The 23,971-nt window shown below is 32.2% G+C and overlaps 2 protein-coding genes across 9 annotated transcripts in view; one reads left to right on the top strand and one right to left on the bottom strand.

Annotated features, from left to right (window-relative positions):
• Positions 1-23,971, top strand: part of Kcc (kazachoc) — a 466,160-nt gene that overhangs the window by 139,126 nt on the left and 303,063 nt on the right. The gene's annotated exons all lie outside the window — the stretch shown is intronic.
• Positions 1,598-22,508, bottom strand: LOC110380577 (monocarboxylate transporter 9). The gene is made up of 8 exons (XM_049836571.2): positions 22,067-22,508; positions 18,333-18,459; positions 15,776-16,198; positions 15,101-15,461; positions 12,901-13,048; positions 12,069-12,213; positions 6,530-6,721; positions 1,598-3,091 (listed from the first exon to the last, which is right to left on the bottom strand). Exons 1-8 carry the CDS (start codon positions 22,175-22,177, stop codon positions 2,946-2,948), a joined length of 1,653 nt encoding a protein of 550 aa, XP_049692528.1. The 5' UTR covers positions 22,178-22,508; the 3' UTR covers positions 1,598-2,945.

Raw genomic sequence — 23,971 nt, 5'->3', positions numbered from 1 at the left:
GATAATAACTTCCTTTGGGCGCACATGTGCGTCACGAGTTTTTGTCGTGGATTATTGCGACTGAAATAGTCGTGCTATTTTTATTGTGGTATTTGATTGCTGCATTTTTAAAAGTCATCGTACGCATATAAGTATAATATAAATATATTTGTACCTAATCAATTTATTTAGGAGCATTTTCTTTCTTGTAAATTATTTTCCTTACTGCGTATAAAACAAAATTACTCAAACGAGTGGGTGTTTCTTCTTCTAATAACAAATTGTTGATTTAGGTATCAAATTCTCATTACAGAAACAAAACTCTCGAGATTAACGGAATGGTTTCAGATTTAAAATAAATAGATTTGAGTTTGAATTGGATTTACTTTAAAAGGATCTAAGCTCTGAGAGATGTTTTTACGTAGAGATAAGTATCTTTTAGGTTAATTCCGAATTTAGCTACACGGTACTAAGGATATTTTTTTGTTGCTTCTAGTATGTACCTACAAAGAATGTAACTATTTACTCTGTTATAAGGCATAGTATTTAAATCAATAGTTATTTAAAACCTACTAATTACAGTATAAGCATTTTACCATGGCAGGTTTTTACCGTTTTACTTGTTTCTTTTACCGTAGTCCATAAGATTTTATATGCAATTAAGACATTAAATCTCCTTTATTGTCCTGCGACTTTTAATCGCTCTTATTCAATCGTGTCGTGTTATGTGCGCCGAACATTAGCGTATGCACACCGCTCTTAGCCTATAGAGTTACGTATAGATAATTTTTCTTTGTTCATTTATTCGCTCATACACAATCGCATAATAAATACTGTTATCGTTTATTGGAGTATTAATAAAGCTTAGTGGTAGGTTTACATAGGCGTCGGAACATTTTGTAGTACAAGACGGAATTACGCAGTTTATAACTTTTTTATTGTTGTAGGAGAGATTATTAATTAATTGTTTGTTAATTTATTTATGTCCCTGTTTGTTTATGAGTCATGTGACATATTTAAATCTTGTAGGCGTCATTTCCGCGTTTAAATCAAGTATAATTTCAATATTTGGTGAATGCAAAAATAACTGTATTTATGTATGTTTTTTTAACGTCTTATCAGTGAACAGATATTTCATATCATGGTGAAGAAGACAGTTTTTTATCTATTGCTGAATTGCATGATTCGATCATACAGATATTGTCTTTATGATTTTCAGTCTAGACTAAGCTTTAGATTAGGATTATTGTTGTTTCATACATATGTTTCTTATAGACTTGCCCTTGGCTTCTTTCACTGATAAATGTCAAAGTATAATCAATTAATTATTATTATGCAATCTGTATCGATACACAATGCCGGTTTTTAATCGATTCCGTCTTGGTTATTTACTATTTTTGTCTTTTTCTTGTTAGCTCTTATAAAATAATTTAAAAATGTGATTTATTGCTTGGGATCCTAGAGTTCTGGTAAAATTACTTTACTGCTCCGAAGTTGGGTCTAGTTACTTCGGCAAATAAAAACAAATGAATAAAACACTGCTATGCATGCTCAAAGAAGCTGGTGGCAGCAGATTCCTTCGATATGGTATAAAATTAAAATAAACAAAAGACGTTCGTGTAAAAAAAAAACTATTTTATTTCTCAACAGTTTCACTATTACACAGCCATAAATATTTCAATCTACAATATTCACAGGTCCCAGTGATTTTAATCTTCACAGCACAATCAAAGGTACAGACTAAAATAAATTCTTTGACATAGTACAACTAAATGACAGTCTACCAATATTAAACTGGGACCGTGTGATAGACTATGGCCTTTTGACTTTGGAGAGGCCTGAACAACAATAGTGGCAAGATTAGAGGCATATTTATAGCTATCTAGCTGTTCCCCGCGGTTTCATCCGCATCCCAAATAAGCCACTCGTCACAGCCGTGCCTATGTGAAGTTTCATAATATGACTTTTCTCAGGATCTAACTACTATCTGCGCAAAGCACGACAGACTTATAGACTACTTTATTTTCACAATCATAATATTAGTAGGAATTAAATTTTAATACATTATGTACACTTAAAAAATAGTTACGTAAGTAAAACTAATTACTTATTAGTCCTTAATATTGAACGTAGGCCTCTCACTGAATACCTATATATATTAATTTTGTGGCTTTAATTATAACTAAAGTAGGTCTTATTGCTACAGATTATTTTGACTGATTAATAACTAAAACTACGACGTAAAAAGCCTTCAGAAATGGCAACTACATATTTGCCTAAGACTTATATTTATTAGTCAAATCTAAACTAGTGCTTTCATTGAAAATAAAATCTTCAATAAAAGCCAAATGCAGGTCTTTTTAATGAGCGACCAATATGGCAACTTGTTTATTAATCATTAGTTCTAAATCTACTTATAAACTAAAATGTTCAACAGACTCAATACACGTCTTATAACAATGAGTATCTGTAACACTAGAACATATTTACAACTCGATCCACCGCTTTTAGCTAATCTTTGATCAAAAAACTACTCCCTAAAAAAATAACGGTTAAATACTTCTTCATAACATCTAAAAATACTTTCACTAGGGGTGTTCTAAAAGGACCTGATACAAGTCAATACTTTTGATAATCGATTTTCGAATCGAATATTAAGGTGGGTCCACACGATACCGACATAAAGTTTGCACAAATATCTGTTTGAGAAAAATCGAAAGTGGAAATATAAAGTCTGTGTAAAAATCTGAAGTTTGAGTGAAAATATGATGACAAGATGCTTGTGCAGACTTATCATTGGCTCAGACTTTTGTACGCACCGATTTGTTACGCTGACTAAATTCTATAAAAGTCTGTGTGAAGTTGGTATAGTATGGACCCACCTTTACCTATATCGATTCACGGTGGGTTCAAATCCTTTAAAGAAAAGGTCGAACTCGAATGATTAAAGCTGATAACTTAAAGGTTCATGTCTTTAATGCGTTGGTTGAGTTCTTGTTTTTTCTGTACTTGGCGATGGCTTCAATTGCCCAAGGAACGACGCAGAAGAGATTGCACATAGTTATCATGTTGAAGGCTATGGCATAACTGCCCGTGTAATCTCGGACGAAACCTGGAAGTAAGGAAAAAATATGTTAAGTATTTATTGACATGTGGAAATTATACTTATAATACTCTACTTAGAATCTTTTTAATCCTTGAATTACCATTGAGGTTTGCGTAAAAACGAAAGGCTGAAGGCGGAGCACTCAGAAATTAATTATATCATCAGTTACAATAATTTTCCTAATGCTATTTCGTGGCAAAAAAAAACTTAAAAAAAAAAAATTTTCGGTGCCAACTTCTTAATAGTACCAAATTTTTTGACTCAAAACTAATCGTTTCTTGTTCACCGCCCAAGCAATAAAAGAGTTTCAGAGATACAGAGGCTCTTTTTCATGACATTCATCCCCCACGGATGGCCTTAGCAAGCATAACGTAATTATCCCCAGAATAATACAGAATCATTAATTGCTATAGTATTCAATACTCGTTGAAACGTTGACTTGACACAAATTGAAGCGACAACCAATAGTACGAACGTCAGCGAACGATATTGATTTACCGCCGTAGGTATTCTATATTCTATCTATCTTTTGATTTGGTTACTAGAGATAGAATTTTGACATTAGCCCCATACAAGTAACTAGCTTTTGCCCGCAACTTCGTTCGCGTGGAATAGTTACTTCCGGCAGATTTTTGGTTTGACCAATAGATGGCGCTATATGTCCGGAATAAATTTATTTTTTATATTTTTTACTAATCAAAAAAGTATCCTCTGTCCTTTCTCAAGCTCCAAACTATGTCTGTACCAAATTTCACACAAACCGGTAGTTTAGGCGTGAAGAAAAGACAGACAGACAAACAGAGTTACTTTCGCATTTATAATATTTGTTAGGATGTCAAATTCCTACCTCTAGTATCTAAGCATAGATGGAATATGGGAACGGCGTTAAATAGGATTGCTGAATCATGTTCGATAGTAAGCAAACGTGTTTAATGTCACACTCTGGTTAGTGTCGAAGCGAAGACAATATTAGGCAGACATTTTGAATGATGTATTGGCGTTGAAATGTTTCGTTAGTAATTTCATTGTGTAAAGTAAATTAGGCCTTATGGTTTCCCGTGACCCGATTTCTTTTTCCGTCAATTTACTTTCATCATCATCATCATCATCTCAGCATCTCAGCCATAGGACGTCCACTGCTGAACAAAGGCCTCCCCCTTAGATCTCCACAGATACCTGTTGGAGGCGACCTGCATTCAGCGTCTTCCGGCGACCTTTATAAGGTCGTCTGTCCACCTTGTTAATAATTTTACTTTCGCGTTTATAATATTATTAAGGAAATCGCATGGTTTACTGTTTAAGACATTTGCGAGGATCTTAGGTAGGTAAAGTTTTAATAAATGTGATCATTTTGACATTTCGAGCAGACAATTCAATTATTTTTATTTTGTATTACCAAGTTAAGAATATTTAAAGACCTAATTTAAATGCTTATGTTTAAATTGAAATCAATTTAAGAGAATTTGATAGAAAACAATTTGCACAACAATACCACTTCTAAAATATTATTTAAATTTTTCTGTGTCATTTTATTATTTACGGTTGTTTTGTATTTTTATTTGTTGTAGGTAATATCATCAAAATGCTAATGGGTACTGACGAATTGACATTTGAAGCTAAGCATTTCAGTGGAATTATATTTTTGGGTAGGTATTAAATAATTTAGGTAATACTGTACAACATATTTAAAAATATGAAAATTAATAACGATGTAGGTTGGTATAAGGTCATCCAAAAGGAGATGGCTAAATTTAAAAAAATACTTCTGAAGTTGTCTTTAAATAAACTAATGTTCCAAAATAACACCGATCTTTTGTTTATCTTCGTTAGATAATCTTTCAAAAGGTTTCAAATGTCAGTAAATTAAAAGATAGAATAGATCACTGATAGTTACAACAAGATAGTCCATTATGTTAATTTTTAAATTGATCCTGTATACCTAAACAAATAAGTTTGAATCTGTCCATTAGGACTGGTCTATTACATATGTTAACATCATGTTATTTTTAACCCCCGACGCAAAAACGACGGGGTGTTATAAGTTTGACGTGTCTGTGTGTGTGTGTGTGTGTGTGTGTGTGTGTGTGTGTGTATGTGGCATCGTAGCTCCCAAACGGATGATCCGATTGTAATGCGGTTTTTTTTGTTTAAAAGGTATGTCAGTCGGGAGTGTTCTTAGCTATGTTTGGTGGAAATCGGTTCAGGTCTTCAAGGTCATCAGCTCGTTTGCTAGATGTGATAGGAATGTTACACGCTCTGTTTACTTGCAAGTATATGTGGGATCTGAAATTTGAAACACTAATGTCTTTTGGAACCACTGAGCTGGTCTGCTGTTAGGGCACGAAGGTAGGAGACGTAACCCTGAACTGCCTTTTAGTAAACCCATCGAGTTTGGGCTCGTTGAATTTGTCTCGACGAGTTCTCTTCATGTTTCTGATTGACGAGAACCTGATGCTGGAAATGGGATGTGGCGGATGAAACCCTGAAATGCCGGAATGAAGCGGATAAACCGATTTATATTTTTGCTGAAAATCTAGAATGTCCAAAGGTTAATCTTTATTGTTTCTCAGTCTATGCAATTCCCCCAGAGCCAGTTTGTCATGAGGATTGTTAAACAGCTTCCTTTGGCCGAGATCGCATATAGCGACCCCATCTTAAGATAAAATAAATTAAATGAAAGAAGGAAAAATTAAGGAGCTCCTTTAAAAAGCATGAAATAAAATTAAATTATAAATTTAAAAAAACCCCCGACCCAAAAAAGTATGCAATAATTATGACAAAAGGTTAAAAACGCTAAACCCTATAAAAAACAAAAAATAACTTTTAACACTACGTAAACTAAATTTTGACGTGTCGGGGGGCCGCTTTTTGCCTTCATAAATACTTACATAAATAAAATGATACCTACCTAATTACAACATTCATTTAAAAAAAAAAAACACGTATCTAAAGTAATGAATTAGAGCGGTCCCCCGACACGACGAAATTTAGTTTACGTAGTGTTAAAAGTTATTTTTTGTTTTTTATAGGGTTTAGCGTTTTTAACCTTTTGTCATAATTATTGCATACTTTTTTTTAAGACTTTACAGCCTTATCTTAATAGGTCAAATAAAATATTTAAACTAATATAGGCATTCATTTTATGTTCTGCTCTAAAAGGCTTTTTTTAATAATTTGAGCAGAAAATATTTTCTTTAAACCCCAGGTATTCTAACCGTAACAGCTAAATAAAATTTTTGAACTACTAGCCGTTTTCACGCGGTTCCACTTGCATCCTGTTGGAACTGGAACTACTGCCCGTACAGGGCTATAATCTAGCCTATGTTACTTCAAAAGTGCTAGGTATTCAATTACGTTTTTTTTTCTCAAATCAGCTTAGTAGTTTCAGAGCCTTTAGGAAACCAACAAACATACTAGTATATAAGTATAGGTAGATAATCTTACCTATCATAGGTCCAACGCTCAAACTGATTCCTCCGGCCAACAGCATGTATAACCCATACGCTGGTGGGTACCTCTCTATGGGTACATGCTCAGCTACAACTATGGGCTGGGCTATATGGACCAGTGACCTCAAGGAACCCAGTATACCGGTGAGGATGAGAAGTGGTGTGTAGGTGCTGAACTGGATGAATACTGGAAAAGAAAGAGAAGTAAAAATAAAATACAAGTGCCGAAAGTGAAAGTCGAGAAATCTGTAAGATTCAACAAAAAGCAGACATAATATACTTAATAATAACTGGCATGCCAATAATGAAGTATTATTTCTTGTATTAGATATTAAAAAAATAAAACACCTTTAGAAGTTTGAAAGTATATATAGCAATCTTTGACGACCTCAACCGAGCTGTACATATACTTAGTCTATTTAAAATAAATGAAGTCCTATTTTTTCCTATACCTAAAACTTGTGCTATGTGGTGCTTCCTTATTGACTGGGTTTGTTTACAGGTGCATAATACCTATTTAGGTAAGATTTTCTATTTTTGATGCATTTAGATGCATTTTAAATAGAACCCAATCCATTAACTTTTGCATTAAGTGACACGATAAAACACTCTTGCAAATGGAACAACAAAATAAAACTTGCATTTACATGATTCCTATTTTTAGACTGAAAATGACGAACAGTAGCTAATCATTCACTTAAATACAATATTTAACCTTTTTGCTTAAATATCACATTTTTATATTTTTAATAACTATGCGGATTTATTTATTTTTATATTATGTATTAAATCTATAAACATATAAGTATAATAAATAATTGGATTATACATAATAAAAAACCATTGTATTCTCCATTTAAAAATTTTGATGCATTTATCCAGACAGAAGCAAAAAACATTTTAAATATAATTTTAAACTTGTTATATTATCTATACATATAATAAATCTGTAGAAAAGTAATTTTTGTACATTGAAGAAATTGACAAAAAAAATAGCCAGCATGTTAAAGGATAACTAACAGAACCCATTTCCATCATTTTTGTAATTTTTGTCTGTTTATCTGTTTGTTCGTTCGGGATTCACGTAAAATCTACGAATTCAATGCAGACAATGCTTATATACAAAAATTCTACGTAGCTTGGGGTATTACTTAGTTTTTGTTTCATCGAAATCGATTCACTCTATCAAAAGATATGATTAATTTTGTGAATTCAAGATGTAAAATATTACGACACGCAATCTGTTTGTCAAAACTGTACATTTGAATGTTGTACTTATATTAGTTGATCGGCCTATTATTAACCTTTACACAGAAAATCACACCTTCATAAGTAACTTCGGAAGAAAAAAAAAATGAAAATTTTGTTTAGCCAAGGTTAAAGTAGCTCCATCTGTGGTAATCTGTGTTAAATAAAATACATAAAATTTGTCAAAGGAGCGAGGTGGTAAATGACAATAAATTACCATACATTCTTTATAGAGGATTATTATTTCAACAGATGGAGTTGTGTATTTTCCGTAATTCACCATATTTTAACACGTAGTGTAATTTTTCGGTAGACATTTCAATAGTGTTTGTCAGTTTGCCGTGCCACATCAAAATCCAATTATAATTATTACCTTGATGAAAGGAAGCCAAATTTAAAACGGTGCCATCTTAATTATTTTTTGAACGTTATGTTAAAAATGATGACTTTAGTATAACAATTAATTATCATTTAAAGTTACAGATGGAGTTCATATCAGGATTTTTTCATAAACATAGTTTAGCTTATCTTCCACTAATGTGGTGGCCTTAAAACAAATTACTTTGAGTGAGTAGTATTAAGTAGACCTTAATTATTTTTTCTGATGCAAAATATGTAAACTTAATCCTAGAAGAAAGGAGAATCTGTCTCTCGCAAGCGCTGCTAAGCGTGAGGTAGGTATTTAATGTAGCTTTAAGAACAAGCCCAGATACAAAGTGCAGATAAGAAATGGGAGCTTTCTCGATTTAATACTTTCAACTTCTGATCGCAAATACACTGGTCACGATTACGAACAGTCTCAGTAAGACCCGAGCCAAGTCTAAAAAAACACCTTTTATATAAAACTACGTTTGATGTCATTCAATCACAAAGACAGAATTGTTTTCTGTTGCAAATCCTATCCACCTGTATCCTATCCTAATCCAGCATGCATTGCAGGTGTGCATTGCACAAAAACCAATGGTATCCTATTCGAGAAGTCAAAAGAGTCAAGTGTTCTTAATAGTACCATCAGAATTACATTCATCGTTGAATGAGGTGAATAAATTTTCAGAAACCACAATAACAGTAGGAGCCAAAGCGTATTATCGCTTCATAGAGCTCTGATTGGCCCCAGGTGACCAAGTCAGGTCTGATTCGTTCGTTCATCAGATCTTTGAAAGTGTTTCGGTGGATACTTACTGTCGTCCTGTATGACATAAAATATGGTATATAAACGTCCTCCGCAAGAGCGAAATTTTTTTCTCAATTCTCAATTCTTGATTGCATACCATAATGTATTACAGGTTGTTGGTAGGTTATAGATATTAGTCACAATTATGGACCCTGTCGGGCACAGCAAACAATAGTATTTTCCCGGTGTGCGGTAGTGACGCACAGTATACAACACTTATGTTTCTTTCGATTTGCTGGCTCCACCAAGAAATGACAAATCGCAAGCGTACATTTTGAAAATCTTAGCAAAACTGCAGGTTTCAAGTACGAACACATGAAGTGGACTCTCACAGATACGTACATTTTGCCTATTCGTGAACTAATGCAAACATTTCGGTGGAGTCCCGGCTTAGGCCTCCCCCACATTAGGCGTGCGCGAACCTCGGGCGTGTGAGTAGTGCGGGCGCGACGCGTTTTTGTATTATATATTATGTATGTTAGTCTTTAAGGTATATATTTATGGGCCTATGCAGCCTGAAATAAAGAGGTTTGATTTGATTTGATTTGATTTGCTGCCCTGCGGCGTTTACCTACAGCGCGCTCGCGGCGCGCACGCGCCGCTCTCCTTGACGTTTAACTGCTAAGGCGTTTAGCGGGCGGCGGGGATAGTGGGCGAAGGGAGGCGGGGAGGGGCGGAGGGGAGGGGGTAAGAACGCAACTCGAGCGCCGCCTGCTCGCCGCGATCGCGTCGCTTGCACTCTTCACACATGCCGTAGGGCAGCAAAACGCGATGTTCACGCAGCGCGCTCGCGACGCCCGCGCTACTCACACGCCCGAGGATCGCGCACGCCTAATGTGGGGTCAGCCTTACCATAGTGAGTAAGTGAAACTATCCTACCCTATGCGCCTGCTGATGATGATGACTCATTTCATCATCCATCCAGCTATTCCCCAACTATGTTGGTATTGGCTTCCAGTTGCCGAATCTGTTCGAGTACCAATATTTTGCTTGGAGCGACTACCTATCTGATCTCTTCAATCCAGTCACATTACAAGACATTATCCATGGTAAGACTGACAGACTTTCTGGCTTCTGATTAGTCACAGCAGCTGCAGAAAATGTACAAATGACAGCTTTGTCAGACTCAAAGCGTATAGACATAGATTATAGCTGTTTCCTGTGAAAATTATACTAATATTATACTATACGTAATAATTTTCCAAATTGGCTGACTAGATCCAGAGATATTCACAACGTCACAAACTTTACTTCTTTTGTTTAGATAAATGGTCACATCCACAACACAACCTTGATCAATGAATCTATGCGACTGCTAAGTGCTAATCCTAATTATACTGTCACGTGAAAGAATGCACCTACGGGATAAGTAGTATTTTGACTATTCTGTATTGCCCACGCAGACGAAGTTGCGGGCAACAGCTAGTAGTATTTAAATATGATTATGACATTATATCGTAGTCTATAAATTATGCTATCAAAATGCTGCAGTGATTATTATTGACAGTTTCGCATAAACAGTAAACAAATTAGCATTTTAATAGGATTCTTGTATAAAAAACGTGTTATAGATAAGATAAGAAAAACCTTTTTTTTCTTACTATTTTGTTTATTTTATGCTAAACGAACAAATATTAATATTTTTTTACTAAGTAGTTTTTTGTTTTGAACTGAACTAGTTTTTTTGTTTTGTTTTAACACCTATGAGTATCATTTTATTTAACGTAATATAAAAAAAAATGACAGCCAAGAAAAGGAGAAAATTTACTTTTTTCATCAGCATCTGCATGCCTAAAAGAGGTATTTTAGGCCGACTATGCTTAATATCCGCTTCGAATATCTTAGAAATAAATAAGCAATAGGAAAATACCTAATAATATGCTAATAAAATCTAGTCCTAAAAATTAAATGCCACTTTATAAGACGGATTCATATAAATTCATGTTCAGATATAAACACCTGTTTTGTTATCATATTTATTGCACGTGTAATCAGTATTATACTATAAATTATTCAAATAAATAAAAAAAGGATACAATTAATTATAATTAATATTCTATCTTTATTTTAAGAAAACTAAGCCAAGTACGAGTTGGGTTCGAGTACGAAGAGTTCCTTAACATTATCAATGAAACGGACTAAAAAATCAGTTATTTGCCATGCCCATAAAATATTAAGTTTAATATAATTTTGAGCATTAATTGTCGTTAAGGCGACAACACAAATACATTTTCTGTGTTTCAAATCTCTAAGTATAACGGTTTGTGAAATACAGCCTGGTGACAGAAAAACGTACAGTCAACTTCAGGTCAGTGATAACAGTTTTATAGGAAAATCGTACTTATTACTATTGAGTTAAGGTGCATGACAGTTACCACTGATGTGCAGTCTACCGTACGGACAGCGAAGTCATTAGATCTCGTTTGAACCTTTGGGTAGCTACGGAACCCTAAAAACGGTACCTATAGAACAGCCTTAAATTGTAAAAAAATATACCGTTTAGCCTCAACATCAGCTAAAAATAAATTACTGCCAGTCAAAGTTTCATCTAAATAAATAAATTATAATTTTTCAGCTTAAAAATACTAGTTTATACTGGCACTAAGAACACTTAATAAATTAAATATCTAATTACTATGTTGATGTATGCAAAACATTGATGTATACTATTTTTAATTAAAAAGCTTAAAGACGTGAAACACAGCTGCACAATGACTGAGTGCTTTTTTGATATCATTGACGTAGTTGAGAGTTTACTAATTTGGTATAATATCAGATTTTTGACGAGTTGAATTACTGACTAGAGTAGTGTAGATAGATCTTTTTAATCCCTAATATTTTATTTAGGTCATAAATAACATACATTCGTACAAAATCCCCCTAAATAACTAACGCAAACTGTCAAACTGATTTTAAGTATTATGTATTACTTCATTTAACTAACTAAATATTAGTAGGTAAATAAACCTCTAAACCAACAGCCCCCTCATTAATAAATATAGTATATGGTGTGATTATGAAGACACGTCTTTTTTCAATCAAAATAACTTATAAATCTGTCGTTAGTTTTTGGTTGCCCTGAAACATGAGGTATATAAAAAAAATAACTTACTGAATCTAAATAGTGCTGTGAAAAACGCACCGCAGAAGAACATATATCGACTGTTCATCCTGAAGAATTGTCCTGCCACGCCCAGGAAGAGTCGCGCTGACATATCCATAGCGCCACCCACCGCTATTATATTTGCTATCTCGGCCTGGAATATAATATAATTGGTATTTTAGCTGATATTTTAAAAGAACAAAAAAAAATTGCTTAGCATAATTGAATTTTGAAAAAATATGCTGAAGATGATTGATCTTCTCATTCATTTATGATTAAAATGGTAAATGACTAGGTATAAAAACATTATTTGATATTTAAGGGGGATTTTATCAAATTCTGAAATAGTTAATTGGAATTTACGGCAGTAGCCACAACTATTCTAGTAATTCGATTTATTCGACAAATTAAATCTAAAATATCGAGCTCACAAAATCCTGCTCCATACAAATTCACAAACAGTTTGGAACAATACAACGATGAAGTTTTTATTGTAACTTCAACACATGTGTTGCCAGTTAGAAATATTTATTGAAGTTGCAACACCGTAGCGCTATTTGAATTTCCGAATAGTTCCATGTGGTTAAAGATTAGAATTATGCATACGGACTGCAAATGTAGTGAAAATCAGCATACGGAACCACTAAGAGGTTCCTTATTTCCTCTACGTTTTATTTTAACCTTTGTATATATAGGTCCTTCAGAGATAAATATTCAAAGCGAGATTTATTCAACCATTTAAATATTTTCACCAAAAGAAAACCAACCCAAATGATCCAAGCGAAAAAATTAAAGACCCTCAGTTTAATATTCTAAAAGCAAAAATATTAAAGAACCTTACCTTGCTTAGATGTTTTTTGTCCAAAAATAATGGTTCCAGAGTAAAAAATGTGAGGTCAGAAAAGAAAGTTAATGCCAGTCCAAATATAATATTAACGTAGACTAAGTCCTTTAGAAGGGATAAATCCAGAAATTCCGCTACGGTTTGCCTGAAAAAAATAATCCTTACATTATTTCATGAAGTTCAAGTATCTGTAAGTATCTGTCTACCCTAGCTAAGGATGGGTCGATTCCTTAAGTAGCGCAAAGGTTCGTGGTTGGGTAACTATCTATACAAAACCTTGGGACCGCGTATTGATAAACTCTTGTTGTCAGTCATTCATAAATATGAGAAGCGATATAAGTTGAAGATTTCTTAAGAAATAAGCAGCGCCTTTGTGTTTGATTGTTCAATTTTTCTTCTTATCTCATATGTGTAAACATATTAGTAAATATTTTTTTAAAAATAAGTAGTACTATTACTATTTTGTGATATATCGTATTGTAGTATTGTTAATAGAACAAAACAATACTTGTTTTCAGCCTCCCAGTCGTATTAAATTACTTTGCTAAATAAACTTAACACTTTTTTACATATAATATTTAGGCGGAACTTCTTGAATGGACGTTATTAATGATGGTAAATAAACTAATAATAAGTGGAATATTTCATCGTCTAACAGAACAGTAATAAAATTGTTTATTTATTTGTTTGTAACCTTTTAGCTCTGTGTAATAAAATTATGTAAATGAAAACAACAAATTCTTTTAGGTGCCACCGACATTTTAGCAAAATTATGATTTATTATTTAATTAGAGAATATAATATTTTGTAGGAATTTAGCTTATGCAAAATGACTCATCATCTGCCTAGCCTTTTCCCAACTATTTTGGGGTCGGCTTCCAGTCTAGCCGGATGCAGCTGAATACAGACTGGTTGTCAGACTTTCTGGCTTCTAAGAGCTCGTAACGACTGCCAAAAATGTTCAAAATTGTAGCCGGGACCTACATACGTAGTTTTATCATACTTTCCGAAACAAGGAAAAACTCGTCATCAATTGTCAACAATCTCCAATCCACGAAGCGACCGCGCCAAGCATTGACATACTTGTAACAATTGACTGTCATCGTAAATGGTATTATTTTTCGCGTTTAATTATGAGTCCTGCAACTACATTATTTTTATTAGAATTCTTAAAAAAGTGTGGAGTCATGGAAAGCAATCTGAATAGACTCCTATCATAGTACTTTACATAATTACATAAAAGAATTATTCCGCAGCCTTATTCAAGGTTGACATTGATTTAATTTTAGATCACATTATTTAAATGCATTTTTTATACAAAAAAAAAAAAAAAACTATGTTCAGGAATTCGTAACATAGTACACAATAAACATTTATATCTATTTTCTCAATATCTTGAATATCGAGTCTATGTCATATCATGTTTAATGTTGACTTATCGATGTGCATAATTACTTCTTTATCTTGTGTAATAGTATAATTTGTATAATACAGCAATTTTTACACACATTCAATTATGTATATGTCAAAGTGACGTTAGTTTTCTAAAAAGATTCCACTTATTTACGTTTTTTATCAAGTCTTTTCAGGTTTACAAAACTAAAAATCTACTGCCTATCTATATTTTTATTTCAAGTAAGCATTTAAGCACGTAGGTATGTATTTATGTAATGCGTTTTGCGTAAATAAGATTTTTTTTGCGAGAAAACTAAACAGAAAGACTGACATATATTTTATTAGTATGGAGAACCGAAATGCAATGTTTATTTATGTATTTATATATATGTACTGTATTTTATTACACCAGACTAAAATCTGCATTCGTGAATTAACATAAGACTATAAAGAAATCCAAAGTCCATTACTATTTATTGCATTTGTATTATTCAAAATCAGTCCAATATAACGTAAATACTTAAGTGTTTATATTCTAAAAAATCATGTTGTTTGTTTTTCATATTCAATGACATTTTCGTAATGACTGAAAAGAACACGTATTTTTACTTCCACATTCCATCTAATTAGAATAAATAGATGAATTTTGGGGTTAGACTATACAGTTTCAGACATATACACTTTCAGGTATCTGCTATACAAGTAGGTATAATAACGTCTTAATGTAAAAAAATAGAATAATCAATCGCGGACCGTAATTAAAAAATTAAAATAAAAATCAAACAAAAGATTTAAAACATACCATTTTCCTTCCTTATTCTTTATAATCGGCATAGGTTCCGCAGCAATATTCCCAAAGTTACCCAAACTCGATACCGAAGCGGCCTTGTACAAATTCTCTCGATACACATGATCGCTCGAATCGAATTTACTATCTATCTTCCCGTCTGCCGGGATCAAGACAACTGGTATGCTCAATCGCCTGGAATCGCTTAATTTCGACACAAATAGTAATTCTGCTCCTTTCTGAGGATTTTCTAATCGATTGATTCGGTACAGATTCTCGACAGATCTCGCGTTTTCTGATGAATCGATTTTTGGCAGCGTTTTCGTGAAATCGAATTTGTCTTTGTTATCTTCTTTGGCTGGTGTTGGTGGTATTACTGAAAAATAAATATTAATTTCCATTAAGTCAAACTAAAACATAACAAAAATATAATTTTATTTTCAACAATATTTTTGCAAGAATTAATCTGTGAAAAGCTTTCTAGTAAAATTATAATTCAAAGCCCAACTCAACAAACAAAAAGTTACATCAGAATACAATGCTAAATTGCATTTCTCTGTTCTAAAATTAAATATAAGCTCGACTTCATACAACGAACAGATTTGCAAAGCAAAATGAATTTTCACAAAGAACAGTGACCGGTACAAAGTCGGCTTTATTATGTAGATAGAGTGTAATAAAGATACTTACAAACAATTTTCTCGCAAGGTTTTGGTTGTTTCACCATGTGCCATTTCACAGGGTGCATGACCAAAGCTCCAAATATACTATGTGCTGATATAGCACAAAGAATCGCTAGAGTCCCCCTAAACCCGTACTCAGTTATCGTGAACTTGATAAACAACGGGTAGAACATCGTTATCATTCCAATTGAAGCCTTACACAGACTGAGATAGAGTACTTTTTTCTTTGTGAAGTAGCTGTTGAAGCTTGTGTAGGAGACAGGTATGAGTAGCCCCATGCCGAGGCCGTGTAGGAAGCCATTTGTTATGATCAGCTGTGTCGTAGATACTACGAATATGGCTAGGAATGACGCTAGTGTGTATATGAAGGCCCCTATTAGACCCACTTGTCTTAGTGATAGTTTTTTTAACGCTATGTTTGCTGAGAATCCTGAAACAAAAGACATTCATTTGTAGATTTTCGTTTTGAATATGAGTATACCTATGTTTAATGTAAACTCAAAAATCAATTGTTTATTTTAAGACGGCCATATTTATACTTGGCAACCAATATTGAAGACAAAAAATGTGCTGCTTCAAGACAAAGCTGAAGTTTTGAAAGAACTTTTGCTGCAAAAATAGGAGTAGGCAAGTCTTAATCCGACTGAATTTACAAGGCTTTTTCCCGTAGCCACTTCTTTTACAACGATGAAATAAAACCTCGGCTTTGTATGCCTAAACAATTGCTTTAAAGTTTTCAAAAGCAATAAATTCACAACGATTTTTACTGCCGACATTTTAATTCGTGAATTTTTGTTACTTTTCCGTGCAGCTCTTGTTACATTCCTAATGCTAAGTGATGTATTTAATCCTGTCAGATCTTTTAAAATAATAGCTTTTGACGATTATTTATTAATTCTTTGTATAATGTTGACAGTTAACACACAATTTATTATTGTAGAATGAGATAACAACCAATGCCTAAATGGTAAGAACTAGCAAAATCTCATAACAACCAATTAATTAGGTTTAACAGGAGTTTTGAGAAATAACGAATTCAATAGAGTTATTTAACCTAATATGGCAACAAACATTTATTTTTATAGTGCAATAAAAATAAGATTTATGCGTTCTCAAACGAATTCATAGGTCTAGCTAGAAAAATAGTTTCTTATCTCTTTTTATCAGAATTTAAAAAATGTCCTGAGCTTAAGCCGTGACCAGATTCGGAATGGCTTTAAAAAAATATTCCATCACAAATATACTTGTTTATTAATGTTAGTTAAAATTAAAAATGTATTAACGATCTGATAAATATTTACTAGCAATTAGTAGCATGTCAATCTAATTTAATTGTTCAGGTAATTTAAATAAATGTATGGTTAATTAATTTGCAGAAAACATCATTTTGGTTGTTAGCTAGGATAAAGATAGGACTGGCGATCGGATTCTAAGAACAAAATAATAGTCTCGTCACCTTACTTTTGATAATGATATCAGAAAATAAATATCGATCTAATAAATATCTAAAAATATATTGTAGTATTAATAAATATTGTATTAATAGTATTGTAGTAAGTTTTATTTCTCCTTTCACAAAAATAACAAAACAAAAACGTGCTACAATTATAGAGCAGAGCGAACAACTTTAAAAATTGCTTCATATAACTAAACACCAGCTTTATCCTATTCAAAATTCTTGGACAGAAAATGCAAAAGAATTTTAGCAAAAAACATACCTAACCCAGCTTTTGCTGCATTTGGGTAAATACACGTAGGATTTCGTGTTGACACGAGTTTAGAGTTGCTTTGGCATAAACAACTGCTCTAGAAACTAGAATGCATTTTGGTTTATAGCGTATCGTGACGTAAGGAGGTTTTATATTTTGTGTTTCTTATTTGTGTAGGTCATTATTGTTATTTTGACACAGACAAATATTTAAGATTTTTAAGACTTGTTTAATTGGAACGTACTAGTTAACGATTTATATTAAGTATTGTAGTATAAGAGGTATGTGGAATTAAAATTAAAATTGAGACATAAATTAAAATTAGCATGTTGTCAAACAATATTTGTTCATTCTAGATGACTTGGACATGTAAGTAGTTTTATTTTGTTTGAGCTTGAATAAAAACTATGTCTATAACAAGTCTATTGAGTTATTATATTACAATCTAACAAAAAAATAGACACTTCATTAATTTAGATAAAGATAATTATTTATAAGAGTAACGGTTCGTATTATTATAATTAAAATTGTGTGTTTAAGTTTTATAAAATCAACGTAATTGCTATAAAGTATATAATTTATATAATTACATAATACGCTATTATATACACAATGTAAGGCCTAGTTTTTGTCATGAGTTAACTATAGTTTGAACAGTTAAAAGAACCTGCAGATAGTTATTTCAAAAAAAGATAATTGATCAAATAATAAGGATCATAGTTTTTATTGTGCACCTGCAGATCATTATTTGAAATTACTAAACTAATATTTGAGAAGACTATTCTACAATCTATGCTATGTTAGTTAGTTTGCGAGAATAAATAATTTGATGTTAAAATCATGATTTTTACTTACCAGCAATAGCTAATGTGACTTGAAATACACCGAAAACTAAAGTTACCGCCGCTGTGCCTACCCCCAATTCGTCTAAAAAGTCGTTATATATGAAGCCGAATACTGGCTGGTGGGCTGTGCCTGCAATCTGAAACAAAAAGAAACAATAGCGTCACTTTTTCAAAAATGGAACAAAGGAGAACTCCTATTCGAATTTTGGATTTAAAATTTTCGATTCTTTTTTGTTTGTGAGGCTGTCAGATGTTTAATAAATGGACGATATACTATACAAAGTTTTGTTTAAAAATTGTAACTATTAATTTTTCTAGAAGTTCTAAAACACAATTTGCGACATGAAACTTTGAATATTAAAATTATAAAACTTAAACACACCAAGTAAGTCTGATGCTAAGAAGTCTAGCATTAGATAGAGAAATAACAGGCATACATAGGCATTAGTCATAATGCTGAGTAAAAAAAGTGGAGTCAATGAACTCTGTCAACTGAGCACGCGTAAATCGCGAGAAGCTATTCATTTGATTCCTTTACGAATATGAGTTTCACTTTCTTATAGTTTCTTATCATTTTATTTATTTTTCGATCTATTTTAAATGCAATATATTTTATTTTAATATATTTATAGTATCAACTATAACGTAATAAGATCGTTCTAAAAATAGTCAAAATTATATAAAATTATTCCGCCACGCTTATTTATTGACAAATGCATATAAATTAATCTTTATTTACGACTCTATGTATATGTATGTAAATATTTATTAGGTCTAAGAATTTCGCGAAAATAACAGCATAATAATTATGATGGAAATGTATCAAGGTTTTAAAGCAAGGCTTATCTGGGTTTAGACCTGTTATGCTTTTTATTTGTAAAAAAAAATCTATTAAAATTACTTTATTTTATTCGTTGACAATTACAACCCGTTCTATTTCATAATAAAATGGAATAAAAGTAAAATCACACAGGTAGTTAATATTTATTTATTTATTGTGTAGGCATAGTATGTACCGCCATTCACATAGTAAAACACAGTTTCATTATCTTTTTGATTGTATTAAAAATAACCTCTCCAAACTTGGCACTTTAACCACTTCCTAACATTTGTGTTTTTGTTACAACCCTAATTATATTATTAAAACTTATATAACAATAAGCGTTTTGATTTTGAATACCGGTCATGGTCACCTTTATGTCTAACCGCTTGATATAAGAAACCACGCAGTTACTCCTTAAAAAAAGCTTTAACTTTGGCTCGCTAGTATTTAATGACAGTTAAGTAAGCTTAATAAAGATAACTGTTTTTTTGAGATTTTGTGTCTGTTGTTTTAAAATGTCACTAAACATTATTTAAATCTTCAGCCTTACTTTTAGTAGGTACCACCTTTTAACCACTTCACTGTCCAATGTGTATCACATTGACTCAAGGGACAGGGAAGTTATTAAGAACCAATTTCCATCCAAAGAGACACAACTTAAAACAAGTTTCATCCCACCGTAGATAACACCACACTGACGGAATTTAGACTGATGGTAATAAGCCTTACGGGCCAAAACTAACCTTCGAAATACAACAGGTTGGCTCAATATGGAAAAACATTGTGCAACATAGTGTAACTTAACTAATTGAAATAACTATTGGCTGACGACGCCAATGGCCGCGGAGTTTCGACAAAAAATTAAAGAAACTATTTTATTTGCCTAAAACTAAATTACTTTTGTGGATAACGGATATTTATAATGTATGGGGGTCTACTCGCGTGCGGTAGTCATATTATATTGGTTGACTTGAGTGCATAAAAAGTGACTATACGTTGAAATGAGTTGTCTGTTCTGTGACAGGTTGTATTTAGTTATGTAACTAGATCTATACGGATATATTAGCCTAGGACATACTAATTGGTATTAAATTACTTCTTAAAAAAAATATTTAAATATTCGATATGTCTGCACTTATTAAGGGTTTGTATGTAGGTACGTTTACAGATGAATTATCTCTGTCAAAACTGGATCATTGGCTATAATTTTAGATAACGTTATTATCTGAGAAACAGAAAGGTTTATTTTTCCTTTTCTCAATGCAAAAATCTCAAAATATGCTCACTCCTAGTGCTTACATTAACATTTGGAAAATTTAAGCTTTTTAATTTGAAATCATTACAGGCTTATGCAAATATTGAAGTAGGTATATTTATACATTATTATGTATCATAAGCCAGTAGTATTCCGAGCTTTATCATTTAAATCTTAGCGTATTTTAGATGGAGATTCTATCTAAAGTGAATCATTTAAAGCCTTTTGACGTCATTCTGATAATCAATTTTTAAGTGTCACATTTTACGGCCTTTAATTATTCTATGCTATTTTTAAATGGAGAATTATGAAGTATAAATATTTTTTGACTTAATTAGGAACGGAAAAGAGTTGGTAATCTTCCGATGTTTCCTTGGTAACACAATAAATTATTTAATACTGCAAGTAAGATGAAATGAAATCGGTTGGAAAAGAAGAATCTGTGAGGGTTAGGATTTTACTTCTTGGTTGCCTACGTTATATTTGAACCCACATAGCCAATGAGGTATCTCTATGACATTATGAATGCGAAAGTTACACTATTTATTTGGATAAGTAAATAATTAATTTACAGTTATTTTTTTATATACAACTGTTACTGTGCTGCCATGACTCATACTAATAGTTAATGGTCAGCTGTCTTCGATCATTACATAAACATAACTTATAGTGGTTCTTGGACTAAATTTTTAGATTTTTAAGAATGAGATTATAATTATTCCGGTTTTAAGATTAAGTTTAACAGTCTTTTAACTTTTCTTAATACATGTGAATCATAATAAAATCGAAGTAACTTGAATACCTACGTAACTTATTATTCCTTGTTCGTTTAATTCAAAACCGCTAATTGACTAACTATATTTAGTTTTAGATATTGGACATACTTAAGAAAGTATATTAGCCGTATTTCTTATTACATAACTTGCTATTTTCAACATTTCTTGTTTAATTTGCACTAGTTAGACTATGTTTGTATTAAGAACTCCGTAATCAGCAATTGTGGTTCAAGTCCGTTCACTTCAAATGCACATATGCATATTCGATATTATATCATTTGAAAAAGGAACATAAGTATAACAAAATTGGACACTCTTTTGTTTTTAGTTTTTTTCTCTTTTTTATATTTTATGTCTTTTTGTCAATTTGTGTACGTAAGCAGAGAAGGGATAATGTTTCGTTTTCCTGCTTTTGAACCAGTCTTAGGGTTTATTGATCTTACTTAGGTGTTGTTATAGCATGTGCAACAAAAACTTGTGACGCACTTGGGGTTATTTTAAGTGTCGGTACGGTTGGTTTTAATTGTATTTATTAGGTAATGCGATGATAAACAGTTTTTGACGTTTGTGAAAAAAATTGCTGGGTTATTTATAATTTTGCCCATGTGATGATTACCAATTGTATTTTACAACTATTATATTTTTATATGTCTTTTTAATTTATTTTAGTACTTAACAAAATATTGTTTTTAAATATTATTTTGGGACAAAAACAAGTTTTACATAGGATTTATTTATTTTAATTATTTCTTTAAAAATAAAAAAGTTTTTTTTTTTATTCAACAGCTAATAGAATCTCTGACCCTATGTCCTCACTTACTACCACAATTTTAAATTTTAATTTTTTTTAGGTATTTCAAAACTCATAAAAGTATGTAGGTAATACTTACAAATATAACAGATAGTCCGATGCACACCATATACCCCCATCCACCCTCGGGGGGCACATACTCGTACTTATCCACATCCCCGAACTCAACATTTTTTTCCTTCACACTCATTGTCACTTCAACCTTCTTTCTCCCCGTACAACACTTCAGCAGCGGTTTTATAAATCTTATGTTATCGTCAACTATACGGAGGCTATTTACTCAAAGCTTAAATAGTAACACCTTTATTGAGGGTACGGTATGTAAATAGATTTCGGATTTCCCACAAACACGATTGACAAACAACCTGATGATAAACGACACGCCACTTTATCAACCCTTGTGCACGAAAAAAGTTTTAAACAAAAAGGTTTTTTTTTTAATTTGTGAGACGACGTAAATGGTCAACGGTTTGGAGGCAGATGAGCTAAGCAATCGAACTCTGTGCGGCCAGTCTTGTGTGAGCACGCTAGGTTCCACGTGCACGCCACCACTGAACTCAATGGGCCTTCGATATTCAATTTTACGCTACACATTCCATTTAAATAGTCCAATGACACAGACACTGATTGTTTTTATTTTTTGTCGGCCATATGATTGAAGCCATTAAGTTCAATGATGGTTGCCGATTGCAACGGGAGCTGTTTATATTGTGTTGCTGTGCGAATATATTTATATTTTATATTTTATTATATTCATTTAATTTTTTTGTTTAAATATTGAGATTTATTTGATTTCTTCGTTCAACACTTTTGATTTTAGGTAAGTCTTTTTTTGTTAACGTTATTTTAGAACACTAAACCACTGTCCGCTTCTAACACAGATACGTGCAAAGTAAGAGTACTCAATCAATAAAATAAAGTGCATAATATTCAATAAATGCCTAAGTATTATGAAATCTACATAGACATACCAAGTAGGCTGTTTACACTGTCAGCATTTTGTGCATGCGTGACGTTTAAATGCACGTGAGTATAATGCCTATGCATAGTTCTGACGCTTATCTACATATTTATTTGCAAGCAAGACAAAAAATGAAAATAAGTAATCCTAGGTTTTTATACTGTTCTTTATAAGTTACTAGCTTCCGCCCGCGGTTTCGCCCGCGTACAGTTCGGTTATATCGCGTTTCCAAGAGAATTCTTCGAAAGTCCGGGATAAAAACTATCCTATGTTCTTTATCAAGGTCAACTCTATCTCTGTACCAAATTTTATTAAAATCAGTTCAGTGGTTTAGACGTGTAAGCGTAACAGCCAGACTGACAGAGTTACTTTCGCATTTACAATATTAGTAGGGATTTCATTATTTGTGATAGTTCCGCGTTTGTTTGAAATATACGTAATATTTATGCAATTTGATTTGATACAGAAATAAATGTATTAGCATATTATCTTTGTTATATTCGTAGTTGTTGAAATTGGTATAATTTATTTCTCGATTTATCTCTTAATTTCTAGAAAGAGTGTCAATTTTGTCGAGTTCTTAGAATTAAGTTGAACTCGTTTGTTGGATGTTGGAAAAAAATGCAGGAAAATTTTTATTTCTTTCTTATATAACAGTATATATTTTCGCAAACTTTTCCAGATATATCACATTTTCAAAAATTGACAATTGTTAGTCTATAATTCTATGGATAATATAGTTATCTTAGGTGACATTTACACCTTGCTCGTAGGTATATAATTATATGAAATCGCACCGAAAATTATATGCGATAACATTTCGAAAAGTCAACAAAATATGAAATATGATTATGATAGTGTAGCCATTTAGATTTTAGACCGAGAAATAAATAAAACAACATATGCATTTATAGTAATAGCTATTATATCTAGTCTTATAATTTAATAGACATTGTTGTACTAATTTCAAGGACGAAGATTCTACTGTCTTTATTTTATCCAGAATTACTACTTATCGTATTG

The sequence above is a fragment of the Helicoverpa armigera genome, chromosome 3, assembly GCF_030705265.1.
Source record: "Helicoverpa armigera isolate CAAS_96S chromosome 3, ASM3070526v1, whole genome shotgun sequence".
Lineage (NCBI taxonomy): Eukaryota > Metazoa > Arthropoda > Insecta > Lepidoptera > Noctuidae > Helicoverpa > Helicoverpa armigera.
Note: the sequence above shows the minus strand (reverse complement) of the source record. Positions and strands in the feature narration are given on the sequence as shown.